Source organism: Ciconia boyciana, chromosome 3, assembly GCF_034638445.1.
Source record: "Ciconia boyciana chromosome 3, ASM3463844v1, whole genome shotgun sequence".
Classification (NCBI taxonomy): Eukaryota; Metazoa; Chordata; class Aves; order Ciconiiformes; family Ciconiidae; genus Ciconia; species Ciconia boyciana.
This window is the reverse complement of record NC_132936.1, coordinates 80,533,107-80,547,877: the sequence shown is the minus strand read 5'-3', so window position 1 is coordinate 80,547,877 and position 14,771 is coordinate 80,533,107. Positions and strand designations below refer to the sequence as shown.

General features: G+C 45.1%; 1 protein-coding gene across 1 annotated transcript; it reads left to right on the top strand.

Moving 5' to 3' along the window:
* The first annotated feature begins 189 nt into the window (after positions 1-189).
* Positions 190-14,273, top strand: DACT2 (dishevelled binding antagonist of beta catenin 2). The gene is made up of 4 exons (XM_072856274.1): positions 190-583; positions 6,530-6,662; positions 8,119-8,406; positions 11,656-14,273. Exons 1-4 carry the CDS (start codon positions 344-346, stop codon positions 13,452-13,454), a joined length of 2,460 nt encoding a protein of 819 aa, XP_072712375.1. The 5' UTR covers positions 190-343; the 3' UTR covers positions 13,455-14,273.
* The last annotated feature ends 498 nt before the right edge of the window (positions 14,274-14,771 follow it).

Genomic DNA, 14,771 nt, shown 5'->3' with positions numbered 1-14,771 from the left:
AGGGCTGCCCCCAGGGCAGGGGCAGGGGCAGGCAGGAGCCGCCCCCGCGCGGGGCGGAGGGAGCGCACGGGCACTGGCTCCTCTCCCCGCGCATCCACCCCGGAGGTGGCCCCGGCGCTGCCCGGAGCCGCAGCCCTCTTCCCTTCCCTCCCTCTCTCCCTCCCCCGTCCCCACCTCTCCTCCAAAACCGCAGGAGCCGCCGCGGCCGCGCTTCACTCGCTCCGGTGCCAGCCGCGGAGCGGGGCGGGCGGCCCTCGCCGCAGGCACGGCCCGGGGCGGGAGCAGCCCCGCCGCCTCCCCGCTGCCCCACTGCCATGGCCGGGGTCGCGGCCCAGCGTTGACGATGCTGCTGGGCGCCCCGCGGGCGGGCGGCTGGGATCGCGGCCGGGTGGGCGAGAGGCTGCAGGCGGCCCTGGCCGGCCTCCAGGAGCTCCAGGTGCTGCGGGAGAAGCAGCGGGAGCTGGTGCGGGCCGCCCTGGCCATGCCGCAGCGGCCGGCGGCGGGGGGAGGAGAGCACCCTCTGTCCGCCCACAGCAAGGAGCACCGGCTGGAGGCCACGCTCACCGCCCTGAAGGAGCAGCTGGTAAGGGACGGGATGGGACGGGACGCCCCGCTGCGCCCAGGGGGCCTGTTTCCCGCCTCCGGGGGTCCTGTGGGGCCGCGGTGCTGAGGGCGGGCGGGCGGAGGGGAGCGCCGCCGGGCAGCTCCGCACCGGGCTGCCTGACACCCGGCTCCCCTTGGGGAGCCGCCGGCGCCGTTTCGGGGCCGAGAGCAGGCAGGGCGCTGCGGCCGCGGCCCCCAGCCGCTCCTCCCGCCCCGCCAGCGGCCGTTACCCCCGCCGGCTGGTGCGAGCGGCGGCGCCGGGGGGGTGGTCGTTGGGGCGAGCTGCGGCGACAGCGCCCGTCCCTGTCGCAGCCGTTATAACGGTCGCTTCTTTTCCTCAGGCGGGGCTCACCTGAGCGCGTATTCATCGACTACCGAAATGCGTAGTGTTGATAGAGGGCTCTGTGCCAGGAGCGCTGAGGAGAAGTTGTTACCCGGCATTGCTCATTCATCGGAGCCGAGGAGTAGGAGATTATTAACTTCAGTAATACATGTATCACGCTTGTGAGCGCTCGGCTCTTAATTGCAGTAGCCGTTTGAATAGGAGATCGAAAGACACACAGGAGTGGGATGCGCATAAATAGACTAAGCGCTCAGGGGTTTGGTATGGGTGGGTGTGTGTGCGTACACCTAGTTGTGCCCGCGCAGTTGTGTGCCGGCAGGAGTCAATCCACCAGGAAGGGGTTCGCGGGCCAGGAGTACTTTGTTCTTGCCACGGATTGCATGATCAAAAGATAAGAATAACTGAATGCCAGGCCTTGTATTTGAAGTGTTACACCGGCCGCTTGCACGGGTTTTTTGTGAAAGAAAAAAAAAATTCTGAATCGCGACTGAAACGAGTTTCGTAGGTGAGGCAACAATCAAAGGGTAAAGGGCTTTAATCTCTAGTATGGGCAATTACACACCTCAGTAAACTCAGGCTTAATTTCAGAGCCCTTTCCCTCCCTCTACTGGTGCAAGTCTTGGCCATCAGTTACCAATCAGGTGTGAAAAAAGCACGGTTATTCGCTCCCCGTAGGCAGCTTTATCAGGCAGCATCTCAGAATAAAACTGGCTTTAACCTTCAGGGAAACCTAGCCACCACATGTGAAAACACAGCAGCAGGCATATCTTGATTAAAGTAAAAAATGCAGGACAAGTGGACTGCCAACCATTTGATTACCTGTCATTGATAATTTTAACTAATGGCTCTACTTTATTTCTTTTTTTTTTTTTAACTAAACGAAAGAATTGAAGGCATTTATTGCCAGTCTGGGGCCACTGGGTTAACAGAAACACCCAATGACCTCTGACCATAGTGACTATTCTTTTTTCATGTCAGTTGTTGTGCTTTAATTACTCATTTGTTTATATATTTTTCAAATAAAATATGAAAATAGAGGATTAGCTTGTCAGGACTTTACGGGCACCTTGCAAGGCTTTCCAAGGACATGGGAGAAACTAGCCATTACGATGGAAGGAAAAAACGGCCTTTAATTCTGCCCTTAGAAATGCAGGAGTCGGGAGGATGAGAGTAACTCAGCACACCGCCGGAGAGGGACAGATTTCGCCAGTAGGTGCCAGTGCAATTATGGGAAACGTGTCTTCTGGGGGTGCCTGGGAGGGAAGTGTTCATAAAGCTTGAGGGATGACTCAGAACTACATAAATCCAGGGGCAGGTTCTTCAGCAAATATGCAGTTGTGGGAATGCTTAAAGTAGTGACACAAAGCTCTTCCGATTGACCTGTGGCTGCTGGAAGCTTTTCAGACTGGCGTACCTGGTACCTTTAGTGGTTTTTTCCCCTGCAAATTGCAGGCATGTATTTGAGTAGAGGTGCATACCTCAAAGCTGCTTAATAGCAAAGTAAACCCAGTTGAAAACAGGCTTTTCACAGTCCTGTTAGAAGTAGTCCACAGATCCTAGAAACTCAGCGACCACAGGCTGAAAACTTTCTTGGTGACTCATGAACAGTGTATTGCACTCAAAACCCTTGAAAATTCTGTTCATGATCACAGGAAATTAAGTTAAAACTAAAAACAACAGAAAATGCAAAGCACAGCATTGCTCAGGGAGTGTTACGTCTTCCTCGTTGTTGTTCTTGGCCCACGGACGATAAGAGTTTGTGATCGCCGCTCTATAAGCTTTCAGATTGAGGAACTCATTAACAATGGAAATGTAGCTTTGCTTTGCAGTGTATCTTGATCCAACTTTCAAGTAGGGCTGTAGCCCTGGGCTTTAGCGTGGTTGTGGTTTAATTCATAAAAAGTTTGGTCCTTGCAACATACAATGGGGAAGCTGTATCAGCTGGAGCTGGCTCAAGGCATCTCAGCAATGGAAACAAGGCAGATAAAAGAGTCAAGTGAGGCTTCTCCTATAATGGTAAGGTGAGAAATAGAAGAGCAGAGGCAGTACCCTTAAGGAGTCAAGTGCCACAAGCAGGAACAGGTGGAGCAGAGCCATCAAATACCGTAGGGACCACATGTGGATCCCACTTCAGCACTCCAGCCTCTTCCCCAGCACCAGGTACCAGCGACAGCCAGCAGCTGGCCTTTCCCGTGGTCTGCTGTAGGCAGCAAGGCTGCAGGCTTTCTGCTGCCCCTAGCAGTCATGTCCTTTTTTGCCCCAGCCAGTGGCTCTTTTTGGTGGCCAGGGGCTCTTCTGACAGCTGCACGTTACTACGGCGCAGGCAGGATCAACTCTCTGTAGCAGAAGAGAAGCAGAGTTAAGTGATGCCATCTACTGTCACTGATCCCAAAGGTGCTAAACTAGTCTCTTGGCCACACTATATCATGGTGACATAGAGGAAAAAGAAGAGATGCAAATTCAGGCTAATACAGAGAAAGAAGTCTATGACACTTCACTGTCAAAGTCAATGGATATCTAAGGCTGCAGCATCCAGTATTTTCTCAGCTGTTTCCTCAGAGAACATATTTACAAAAAATGGTTGATTTGATTTGAATCAGATTATTTTGTTTTGCAAGCTTTCAGGTGGCTTATGATGTTATAAAAATGTCAGAAGGGACACATTATACTGAAGAGAAAAAAAAAAACACTTGGTAACCCTGCATTTTGCACAGATTTTTTTTCCCCTTTAGATAGTTTTAAATAGAAGAAAACATCTTTTAAACCAGGGATTTTATATTTTTTTCTTAATAATAAACTAACTTAAACTTTTTGTCAACTGAGAGAAAGAGGTGCTTCCAGAAGGAATTCGCCTCACTCGAGGATAAGGGTTTGGGATAAGTGAGATTAATTTTCCTCTGAAACTGGCTGCTTTGCACCATCAGTTACAGAAAGACCCAAGGGTGAATACATTTTAGATGTGCAAAACTAGATAAGATTAATGCTATCTTTTGTCCATTCCAAAATATAGTTGGGTTAATAAAATTACCAGGTGCTAATCTACAACCAATAAATGTCAGCCTCCCCTTTAGCTGAAGAGATTAATAGTTGAGAATAGTCAATTATAACCAGTGTTTTTTGGTGCCTTGATTTGGGGTGCCAATTTGTGTTGACTTAAAGGAACCTGCTTTTCAGAGAGTGTTCTTCCTTCTGAAAAATGAGTGGTATGGTGATATCCCAGATCTGGCTCCCAAAAACTGTAGGCTATCGATAGTACAAGTTTATTTGGAAAGTGTGGTCCTGTGTTGTGCAGTGTACAAGTCTTCACAGCTGCATTGCCCAAAGCAAACAGATGGTTTCACCTGCAAGGTTTTGTCTCATGTAAAATTCATGTTGTGAATTGAGAAAGAGTGTGTTTAGCGTTTATTGTTCTGGGTGCTGCTTAGTGTGATTATTAGAGCAGTGACAACCTCAAGCAAACGCATCGGAAAAGTCATCCTTATCCAAATGGTTTGAGGAATGCTTCTCATCTTGGAGTGCAGAAGGAGTTAACTGAAAGATCAAAGCTACGAAGTCTGCCGGAAACATGAAAACCCAATGGTGTGAGACACCATAAAAGGGTTAAAAACGATGATGTAAATCATGTGTGTTGGTTAAAATGCTGTGAAAGCGCAGACAGAACCTGGAGGTATAATAAATAATCTTTGAATACCTGAGAGCCTTGTGGCCTCTCTGTCATTAATCAGAAACCACAGACTGAGGGATTGGCTGGCAAAACATTAATCATTAAGCAATTAATTCCAGCCGTGAAAACAAAACTTTGTGATTTCCTGAGTAGGTGGGATTGAAGGAGGCACGACATGTTTTTGCTTTTTCACCATAAAAGAAATAAAGAAGTACTGAGGAGGTCATACATTCATCATTCAGATGGGATAGAAAATCTCCTTTATTTTCCAGTTCTTCCCTTCCTTTTTGTTTATGTGAAACAGGAAGAGGGAAAATCACCACCGGTTTTCCTAGGAAGCAGTAATGAGCCTCTTGAGCTTAAACCTTTCTAGATGTGTGACGCTAACAAAAAGGGCCTTTATTTCTTGTGTCTTCTATGTTCCTCCAGTTCTCCATAAAAGCATGCTAGAAATACCTTATTATTCTTCTCACCAGCATCACGAGCCATAACAGTTGTCTTGTGAGAATCAGGACATCTGTCTTTTTTCTCTTTTCCTTGAATCCCAGTTTCTAATCATTTACCGATTACCTTGGGACCTTAGCTTTCCTTGCTTTTAGTATTTATAGCTATGGCGAAACCTAAAAATGCAAATATTAAAGGCTGAATATTCCGAACACAAGGAAAGTGGAGTCTAAAATGTGTACATACTGATTTTGATTTTCTGCATGTCATTTAATTTTGCAGATACTTTAATTAGTTCAAGGGACCTAGATTATTTTTTTTTTTCATATTTGCGGTTGGAAATTCTGCTAGAACTGCCACTTGTATTTTTAAATCTGAAACATACACATAAAGAAGAATCTTAGTCATGTTTTTCTTGCCATTACTGAGTGGAAACCCGGCCCCTCAAAGGCTGCGAGCACAACTTTGCAACCAACTTCAAGAGACCATCTTTCTGTAAAGTATTGTTGGATGGATGGTGAGGTGTGATACAGTTAGAAGCTGCCTAAATAGTGACTGGGCCTAGATAATTTGCCAAGTGCCATATGAGAAGTTTGTGACAGAAACCAACTGTGGTTCTTTGGCTGATACCTAACGCCTGGCCATCTGCCTCGCCAAGCTGACGGCATAAATACTGGGGGAGCAACTGCGGGAGCTGTTACCTCAGATCAGCCTGGTCAGTGATTGGAGTAGGCAAAGGACCTTGTTGCTGGCTTCTGAAGGATTATTCACAAGCTCGAGACACCATTTAGTTTAAATACAGTCATTTTCACAGCAGTATTCAAATGCCACCTTCTTCTTGCATAAAATGTGTGGAAATATTTAGCTACGAGACATGCAAGGAAAACTTTCAGCAAAACAGATGTCACAATTCGTGCAGTGTACCCTTTCAACTATAAAGACATGTCATCAAAGCCAAGGGTTTTACAGAAATTAGTATACTGCCTTTACTTTGTGTGGCAATAAGACACTTTTACATACAGCGGTTTCCTTTCATCAGGCAGCATCTTAAAGTTCATGCAGACAATCTATAATGTTTATCTCATCCTCTGCTCAGAGGCAGTCTATGGCAAAAAGCAGTGCATATATTAATATGATAATTAGTTAAAAGATTGCCATCCTCTTTAGAGATACAGTTCCTGCTGTAGGTGTAACAAAAAACCCAAAGGTTAAAATAAGTCTATTCAGTATGAAAAGTTTTGAGAACGTGTTCAGCTGGTCAGAAGACAATATATATGGAGAAACAGAATGTTTTGCACTTGTCTATTATGTCAGTCTCGTTACAGAGAGCCAATTGCAACAGTTCCTAGCTAAGCAAAACACTTAATGAGAGCAGAATCTGTCCGGCACAGATGGCCTGAATTCATGCATTGCCGCTGAGATTCTAACTGTGATTATTCTTCATTTCCTCCTTCTTCCCTCGAATTTTGAATTAGTCTCGTTTGAGGAGACAGGATGTCGGCTTGAAAAGCCACCTGGATCAGCTAGACCAGCGAATAAGTGAGCTGAAATTGGACGTCAGTAAGACCTCCAGTGAATACTTGGATAGTGACAGCCGGCCCAGCTCAGGTAATGTGCGCTTGGTCGTTTATTCCCAGGGGTGTGGTGCTAGGAGAACTGAAGGGTGTCAACTGCTAAGCAGAACTCTCTGTATTGTTTGGTCAGAAACAGTGCCCCATGGCTGAGCTGGAGAGTAGTCATCTGGCACAGAGCACGCTCACAGAGCTGGTGGGAATTTTCCTGCAAAGTTGATTTAGTTGGAAAATGCTTATTCACTCAAACAGTATTTTTTCTGGATTTTTTTATTTCAAAATTGACATTTTAGCCACACATGGAAGGAGTAGGAGACAGATTTATTAATTAATTACCTTGTCCAGTGCAGAATTACCATTGGCAAAGTGGCTAGAGTACTTATTAGAAGTGGAGGAGACCAACATCCATGTCAATGCTCTGCTTGAATCCAAGAAGGGTCCTGAACCTCATTAAGGCTTTGAAGATCACAACCACTGCAGTGCTCTGGCCAAAGTAATGTTTGTCATTTATATAAAAATGAAACAGCTCTATTAAAAGACACTGAGAAAAACCACCCCAACAGTTTGCTGACTAAAGCTCTCATGGACAGAAAGAGATTGAGTTTCAGGTTTCTGGTCTGATTCACAGAGAGACTTGTACTGCAGACGTTTATAGCTAGGATGTCTGTTAAAACCAGTTTCTGTTATCTAATCTGGGACAATGTGAATACTACTTTTTAAACAGAATTTTGAAAAACCTTAAGTCTTCAGTGAGACAAGGAAAGATTTTTTTTATTTACAGCATATGGATTTGCAGCCTGGTACTTAGAGTGGGTATAAAAAGTGCTAGTTTCTGTTGAGCGTTTACGTTCAGGAGTTGCGCGCTTAGGCACATACACACAGTTCAAAAGGAAACAGCTTCCTTTTCTGTTTGCTCTATATAGAGAGGAATAATAAAAATTCCTATCTTGAATTTATACAGAGCCTTTTTTAATACTTTCATAATTAATTGGCAATGATCACAAGACCTGGAGAGGGAAGATAGCCTCTATTCCCTGCCCTTAGACATTCCAGCTATCATAGACTTGGCAGCTCTGATCACAGGCTAGTTTTACTCTACTTTCCCATCCAAGCTGTGCTTGTATGCACCTAGCACAAGTTACAACAGCATAAGACGGCCCTATTTTACACCAGTTGCATAATAGTCCCCAAAGACGTTTTCCAGTGAAGAACTGGGCGTGATGGTGCTGCACTTCACCCCATCCCACCCTTGGAACTAAGCATTCATGTGCGTGCCAAGCTGGCTCAGGGCCTAAGTAAATATGCAGAAGCCCAATAAAAGGTGGTTGAATTAGAGTATACCTCTGCTAAAGCTACCCAAATAAATGATCGTAAATTTAGGCCTGTGGCACATAGCAAATGAAGATTTATTTTATTCTTTGGATTTTTCTTCTACAGAGCATGTTTAGTTACTGTAGATAAGAAATATCTTCCTATTTATTTTAACTCTGCAGGCTTCTATGACCTGAGCGACGGTGGTTCTTGCTCACTCTCCAATTCTTGTACCTCTGTGTACAGTGAGTCCATCTCTTCCTCCCACACCAGTCTCCTGCCTGGCTCTCAACACCCTAAAGCAAGACTCAGTGTGTTTGATTACCGACCCAAGTCTGCAGATGAAACCACTGTGCATACCACCAGCTTCCAGCAGCAGGGAACCTATGTCAGCGATGGATGTCGGATTACACCTAGCACAGACATTTCTGGGACTCCTGCCAGGTCCCGACCAAGGCCAGTTTCCACAGGTAATCAACTGCAGAACTGGATACTCATTCAAGAGAAGGGCAGAATCCTGGTTATTACTTTTAGGACCTAATATACCAATGCGTAATCAATATATAGCACTCATTTTCAATACACAAAGTGAGAATTAATTGAAACCACAGAGCCAAACCATTTACTGTCCAACTTTCACTTGTCTCCATACTCATATACTTTTAAACAATAACAAATACGAGGACTTATGCATTTAGAAATGGAAGAATATTTAAGTGCATGAGATAAAATTGTAATGAATGTTGTGATACGTTTTTTTAATTTACCTGCTTGTGAAATCAGAAAAATTGCAGTATTTGAAATACCTTCCGTGAAGGTGCAGGGATGTATGAGAAATACAAGGTGAACTCAAAATTAGAGGTGATGCATTTTACTGAGAAAGATTTTACAGAAATCTAAGGAGAAAGAGACACTTCCAGACTAAGTGCCTGTTTTCTCTATCTGTTGTAAAATGACTATGATAATACTTACATATACCTTGCCCTATTTATTCAAATTAATGTAGACTCAAACAGTACTCTTTTTCATAATTTATTATGTACCATTAGGGATAACAGACACCAAAGGTTAATTGACTACCTAGGAACCAGTCATGAGCCTAATAGTGGATCAACCATGAATTTGCATCATAGCTTTAGACAAAATGGACAAGTCCATTAATATTCCAAATCTGTTTACCCATCTGTGAAGTGACATCATATCACTTCTTATTTTGGGTCCTTCCATGGCCTCAAAGCAACCTTGTGTTAGTGCAGTTCATATGGTGACCCAGCCAGATGTGTGACAGCTCCATCATAGAAACAGGGAAGCCATAGGGAACATCATTTCAAGTACCATGTCACTCTGGAGTCATTCCCGCAGCTTCTTGACCTGAGCTAGCTCACCTCTGGCTTGCTTAGACAGAAGCAAAGAACACCTGTTCTGTACCTATCTGTGCAGACACACCCGAAGCGATAGTGGTAAATTATAGCATAAAAGCAAAGTCTTCTCAAGGCTTCTCAGAGGCTGGGGATGGAGCTGAGCTTAATGATCTGTGGCTTTCATGTTCAGATTACAGACTTCTTGTTCTATCAGAAACTTTCCTGCCTTGCCACATTTTACTGGGACCCCCAGGGCTTTATGGTTTTTTGGATATGGAGATAGACTAGCAGAAAAAGGGATAGCTGATGTTAAGTAGGGGTGCGGGAATGAGGCTACAGACCTCCTTCAGCCCTCCTTCCTTTTTCCACCACCACCTCCCTTCTTCCTGGCTACAACCTCTTACTTCCTTTAGTGTGAGAAACATTAGTAGTGGGGTAGTAGTGGGTTTAGTCTTGAAGAAACAATTCTCGCAAAGTTGACCACATTGCAGGAAGCGAGGCAAGATGTTACTTCAGAAAAGCATCATTTGGAGAGGGGAAGAAATTTCTCTTTTCCTCTCCTTAGCTTGTCCTCACAGGTAACTGCAGGTACAAACCGATTGCCTTTTCTTTCAGTGGCAAGCAGAAAGCTTGCTGAGGCAACACAAGCACAGCAGTCTTTTGACACCTTCCTGTTTTGTTTGCAGAAGAAAGCACCACTACACACTGCCAACAATTTCCTAAAGAATTTTCATTATGAAAATATGTTGTTAGAGAAATCATCATCCTAACCTTTGCTGTAGCAGGTCTGTAAGTGCCTTACATAGGACACTGCAGACAATGACAAATTTTGAAGTCTTTCAAAAGCTTCCTGTCACAGGACAGAAACAGTCACTGTAAGTGAAATATGTGGTTGGATTTAATGGTTGGGTTTCCTGGTAGCATGAAGCAGCCAGGAAATCAGTTAGCTGAGGATTTGTTGGCACTGAAGTCTGCACTGTTGTATGGAGAAATCCAAGCTAACTGCGGATGGTTCCAGTATTCTTGGTACCAGAGGTAACACAGCACCATAGCACTCTATCAGATGACTTGTCTGGATGGAACAGTCTTGCTTCAGACAAGGACACAGCCTGTCCTCTCTGTGCACAGGAGATGGTCCTTGAGAGGAAGGTGCAGCAGTCAAGTGTAACTTACAGCAACCTTGACAGTACTCCAAAATTTAAGACATCTGAATTGGTGGCCATAAATGCCATCTTCAGGGACTGAGCCTCCCATCTGCCTGAGTAGTAACCCTTAGATTTTTTTCTCTGTCAAAGTAAAGGTTCTTTAGTCTATTCTTCTACGTCCTGAAGGTTGACTCTTAAAAACCCCACACACGGAATTATGGCATTCCTGATTTTCTGCCTTTTAATAAAACCTCTGAATATTTCTTTCTGGCATTGAATACTCTAAGAAGTTACTTCCTTGAGAAAGGCATGAGACTGGTAATGTTGTTATCAAATGAAATGAGAGATCCAGTTAGGAGGTTTCACTGGATTTGGGGTTAAGGAAGAGTAGAATCATGTCACACTCTGGCCTGTGGGACACGTGAGTCTTAATGGCTCTCCCGTGTGCGTTGAGTACTTCTGTTTACTGATGCCTTACTAAAGCAAAATGCAGACGAATAAACAACTATAGCTTCCAGCATTTAAGAGGTTAAGAAACGCTATAACCTAGTGTCTGCTTAAATCCTCTTAAAGCAGCTGGTTGAGTACTATAGATTTTTCCAAGACACGTGATATAAAAGGGTTGGAAGAAAAGCTGGAATTCAAATTTAACCACTTTAAAAAAAATACCATTGACTCTGCATGCTGTAAATTTCAGGAATTCCTGAGTTAGAATCATATACCCAGAGGAAGTCTTTATCCTATCCTGAGGGGAAAGTGTTCAAAAACTGTATCTGTTGCATTGGATAATTTTACATGACATTCAGCTTCAGGCTTTCTGGTTGTTGGATTCACTTTTTATCTCTGCTAAGAAATAAAAATAATCCCTTATTTTTGTTTAGTTGGTTGAGTTCCTGTTAGTCTGTGACATTCTAGAACGTTTTTATATATGCACAGATTTACTTTCATCCAAGTAGCACAGTTTAAATTTCCTGCAAAGGCCTGAGTTTTATTATTGGCATTAAAAGGCATTCTAATCTCCGTTATGCTCAGGTGAATACAAGCTTTTGAAGCAATTCAGTGATCTTGGAGGACTGAAACTATTTTCTTCATTCATGCTACTGATTTTAGTAAAAATTTGCACATCCCTCTGAAATAGCACTTGTAGCATAAGCCAGTTTGAATGTAATTGTCTGTGATTTAATTAGGTTATTTATTTTCATCCACTGTGTAGGTGACTTGGAAAGACTCATTCCAGCAGACGCTAGATTTCAGAAAGAGACAGATCCCAAATCCATGTTGCCTCTGTGCCATGCCGGAGACATGCACTTGCTCAGCATGGACCCCAAATTCCAGAACGACTTGGTCTCCAAGAATGGCATAGATGTGTATCCTTACCCAAGCCCCCTTCATGCGGTGGCTTTACAAAGTCCCCTTTTCTCCCTGGTGGGGACATCCCCGGAAACAGACCTCCAGGCTCCTCCCAGCAAACCCATGCCTAGTGCGACAGGTCCCAGCTTGATTAGGACTAGGACAACCACTGAGGCCAAGCCAGGGGGTTACATCAATAAATTACTGCAGCTGACAAGATGCAAAGGGAACAATCGGGTTGATGCCAGTGAGTGGGTTTCAACAAAGAGCCAGCCAGCCACAATGCACCAGAGACTCATTATAAGCCCCAGCGCCGGTGGAGTGAAAATTAACAGCAGCATTAGCCAGCTGGAAAAACAAGCAAGTTCTCTGGAAAGTAACAAAGCTGAAGGGAAGCTGCAGAGAGAGGTGCCGGAGGGGGAATGTGCCAAGCAGCAGGAGACCGTGCGCTGTGTGAATGAAGAACAGCCATCCACTCGGCCTGACACAGAGCCATCAGCTGTGAATAGTTGTTATCCTGCCAGGTCAGCAGCAAGGGACTCTCCTCTGGCAGAAGCAACGGAGAGCAGCGTGGAGCGCAGTTCATCCTGCTCGCAGCTGTGCCAGGAGGACTCCAGCCCAGGCACCTGGAATGCTAAAGCCGTCCCACCCAGAAAGCTGCCCCTCAAAAGGTGTGGCAATGCCAAATTGGCTAACGCCGGCTGTCACGAGCGAGTGGCACGGAGTGAATTCGTTCGTGCTCAGTTCGTCCCTGCAGAATCCCACCAAGTCCGGGTCAAGTTTGCCAGCTCCAAAACAAAGGCAGTGAAGATAAAGAGGAGGAACAGTGAAAAGGTACTACGGCCTGGGAAGCAAGCCTTTTGCATGGAGAAGGCGAGAGGGGCCCTTGGGGCTGCCAGGCTGCCTGCTGAGTGGAATCAGCCCCAAAGACCACACGAAGCAAAGAGCCTCGTGCAGAGACCTTCATATTCTGGTGACGTGACCGGCAGGTCGTGCTCGGAGTCTAGCCTGTTCCCTGTGCAGGCCAGGCTCCCCACCGTGCCATCCAGGCCAGAGCTCTACAGAGCCTCTGCCAATGCACTCTATTCCCTCGAAGCAGCTTGTGTAGACACAGCCAACAAGAAGAAGCAGCGCAAGTGGCAGTCCACAGTGGAGATCTCTGCCAAGGCCCACCTGGCCAGCCTCTCTAGTAGCTTTGGCCTGGGAGCTCCAAGGCAGCCAGCAAGGAGAGCTGGTGTCCTGCGCACTGTCAGTATGAGGGCTCGCTCCAAGAGTCAGCGGCACGGAGCTTATGCCAAAAGCGAGTCAGACCACTCCGAGTACTCCGCAGAGTGCGCTTCCCTCTTTCACTCCACCATCGCAGAGACCAGTGAAGGGGAGGTCAGCGATTTCACGACTAACCGTTTCGGGGACAGTGAGTCCAGTGAAAGCGATTCAGATGGCAGCAGTAATAGTAGCAGCCTTGCCCTTGACTGTGATGAGGGGGATGAAAGTGAGCTGATTTGGCCTGAAGGTTCGGTCAGACAATCAGGGACTGTCCAGGCCTCTTCCAAGCCTCTTCCCCCGGTGCCCAAAATCTGTCGCATCAAAGCTTCAAAGGCGCTAAAGAAGAAGATTAGGAGATTCCAACCTGCCTCTCTGAAGGTCATGACCATGGTTTAAGGGAGAGCAAGCATCTGTTTTTTACAGTGAGACATCCTGCTGGCTCTCATTTGCAAAACAAGAGAACCCATGTGCAGAGAAAAGGACATGCTTAAAGGAACTGTGAATAACCCCTGAATCAACACAAGGGATCTTGTTTGTTAATGCCTGGACATAAATGTCACTGTATCTAATTTCTTCTTTTTCCATTTATTCTGTAAATATGAATCTGTGTATATTGTGTGATGCCTTTTTTTACTATGCAGAAGGGTCACCATGGTGAAAATTAAAACAATCTCTGCCATAAGATTTTACCGGCAGGCTCTTGATGGTTTGTTCACTATATACACTCACAGAATCAGTCCCAGACACAAAGGCTTCGCAAGAAGAGGGGCTCTTCCCAACTGGATATTTGGTAGCATCCCTCCCTCTTGTGAGGAGTTCTTTGCAGTCTGAAGTCTGCATTAACCATCCAGCTGTCACGGTGCTCATATGGAAAAGTGCTCTCCATAGTTTTACTTTCTTTCAGATCAACCATCTCATACCTTCTCCCAAACATCAGGAGGACAAGTCTGTTCTTCCATAGAAACATGCTATGTTTAATCAAGAAGGCAGATGTATTTGTGAATGAGAACAAGACTTCAGTTTGTTTCCTGTTTTCAAAACTGAGAGTATAGGGGTTTTTTTTCAAACCCCCTCTTTATGATGTTCCACGTTATTGTTCATTTGTTCAATGGGTGAAAGAACATGAGGGCTCAGTGCCAAAGTGTGTGAATAGCTGGGACTGAGATTATAACTTTGCCCCTGAAATTGCAAACTCAATAAATACTATTTAATGTACTTCTGGAAATTGTGCTTGTCTGACTTCGATGTCTAAAGAAAATTATTCTGAACTCTAACATCACATCAGGAATACAAAGGAGATTTCTTTGGTGAAACAGATCTGTGTTTTCGTGATCGCTGTGCAGAGGGGTTCTTTTTTATTTTTTCAGAGGGTTGCTATAGCTCAATCAGAACCAGGGTCCTTTCAGCCCCTAGCTCAAGAAACCTGCTTCAGCGCCTGCTTCTAAATGAGTGAATTTTAAAACAGTATTTGTATTGAGGACAGAGTAGTGTTTAACTGTCTCACTTAAATTGATGCAATTTTGTGACAAGACACTCTTAATTTAAAACGCATGTTTATGTATACATAATGTGTTTTGAATGCATTTGAGGGCACCTATGTGAAGCTTTGAATCGGTTGCTAAACTGATGAAGTGATTTTTTTGTGTTCAGACAAGCAGTCCTAATTCTTTCCTCTGAGCACAGCAATCTGGAAGCTGAGCTGAAGTTCACCCT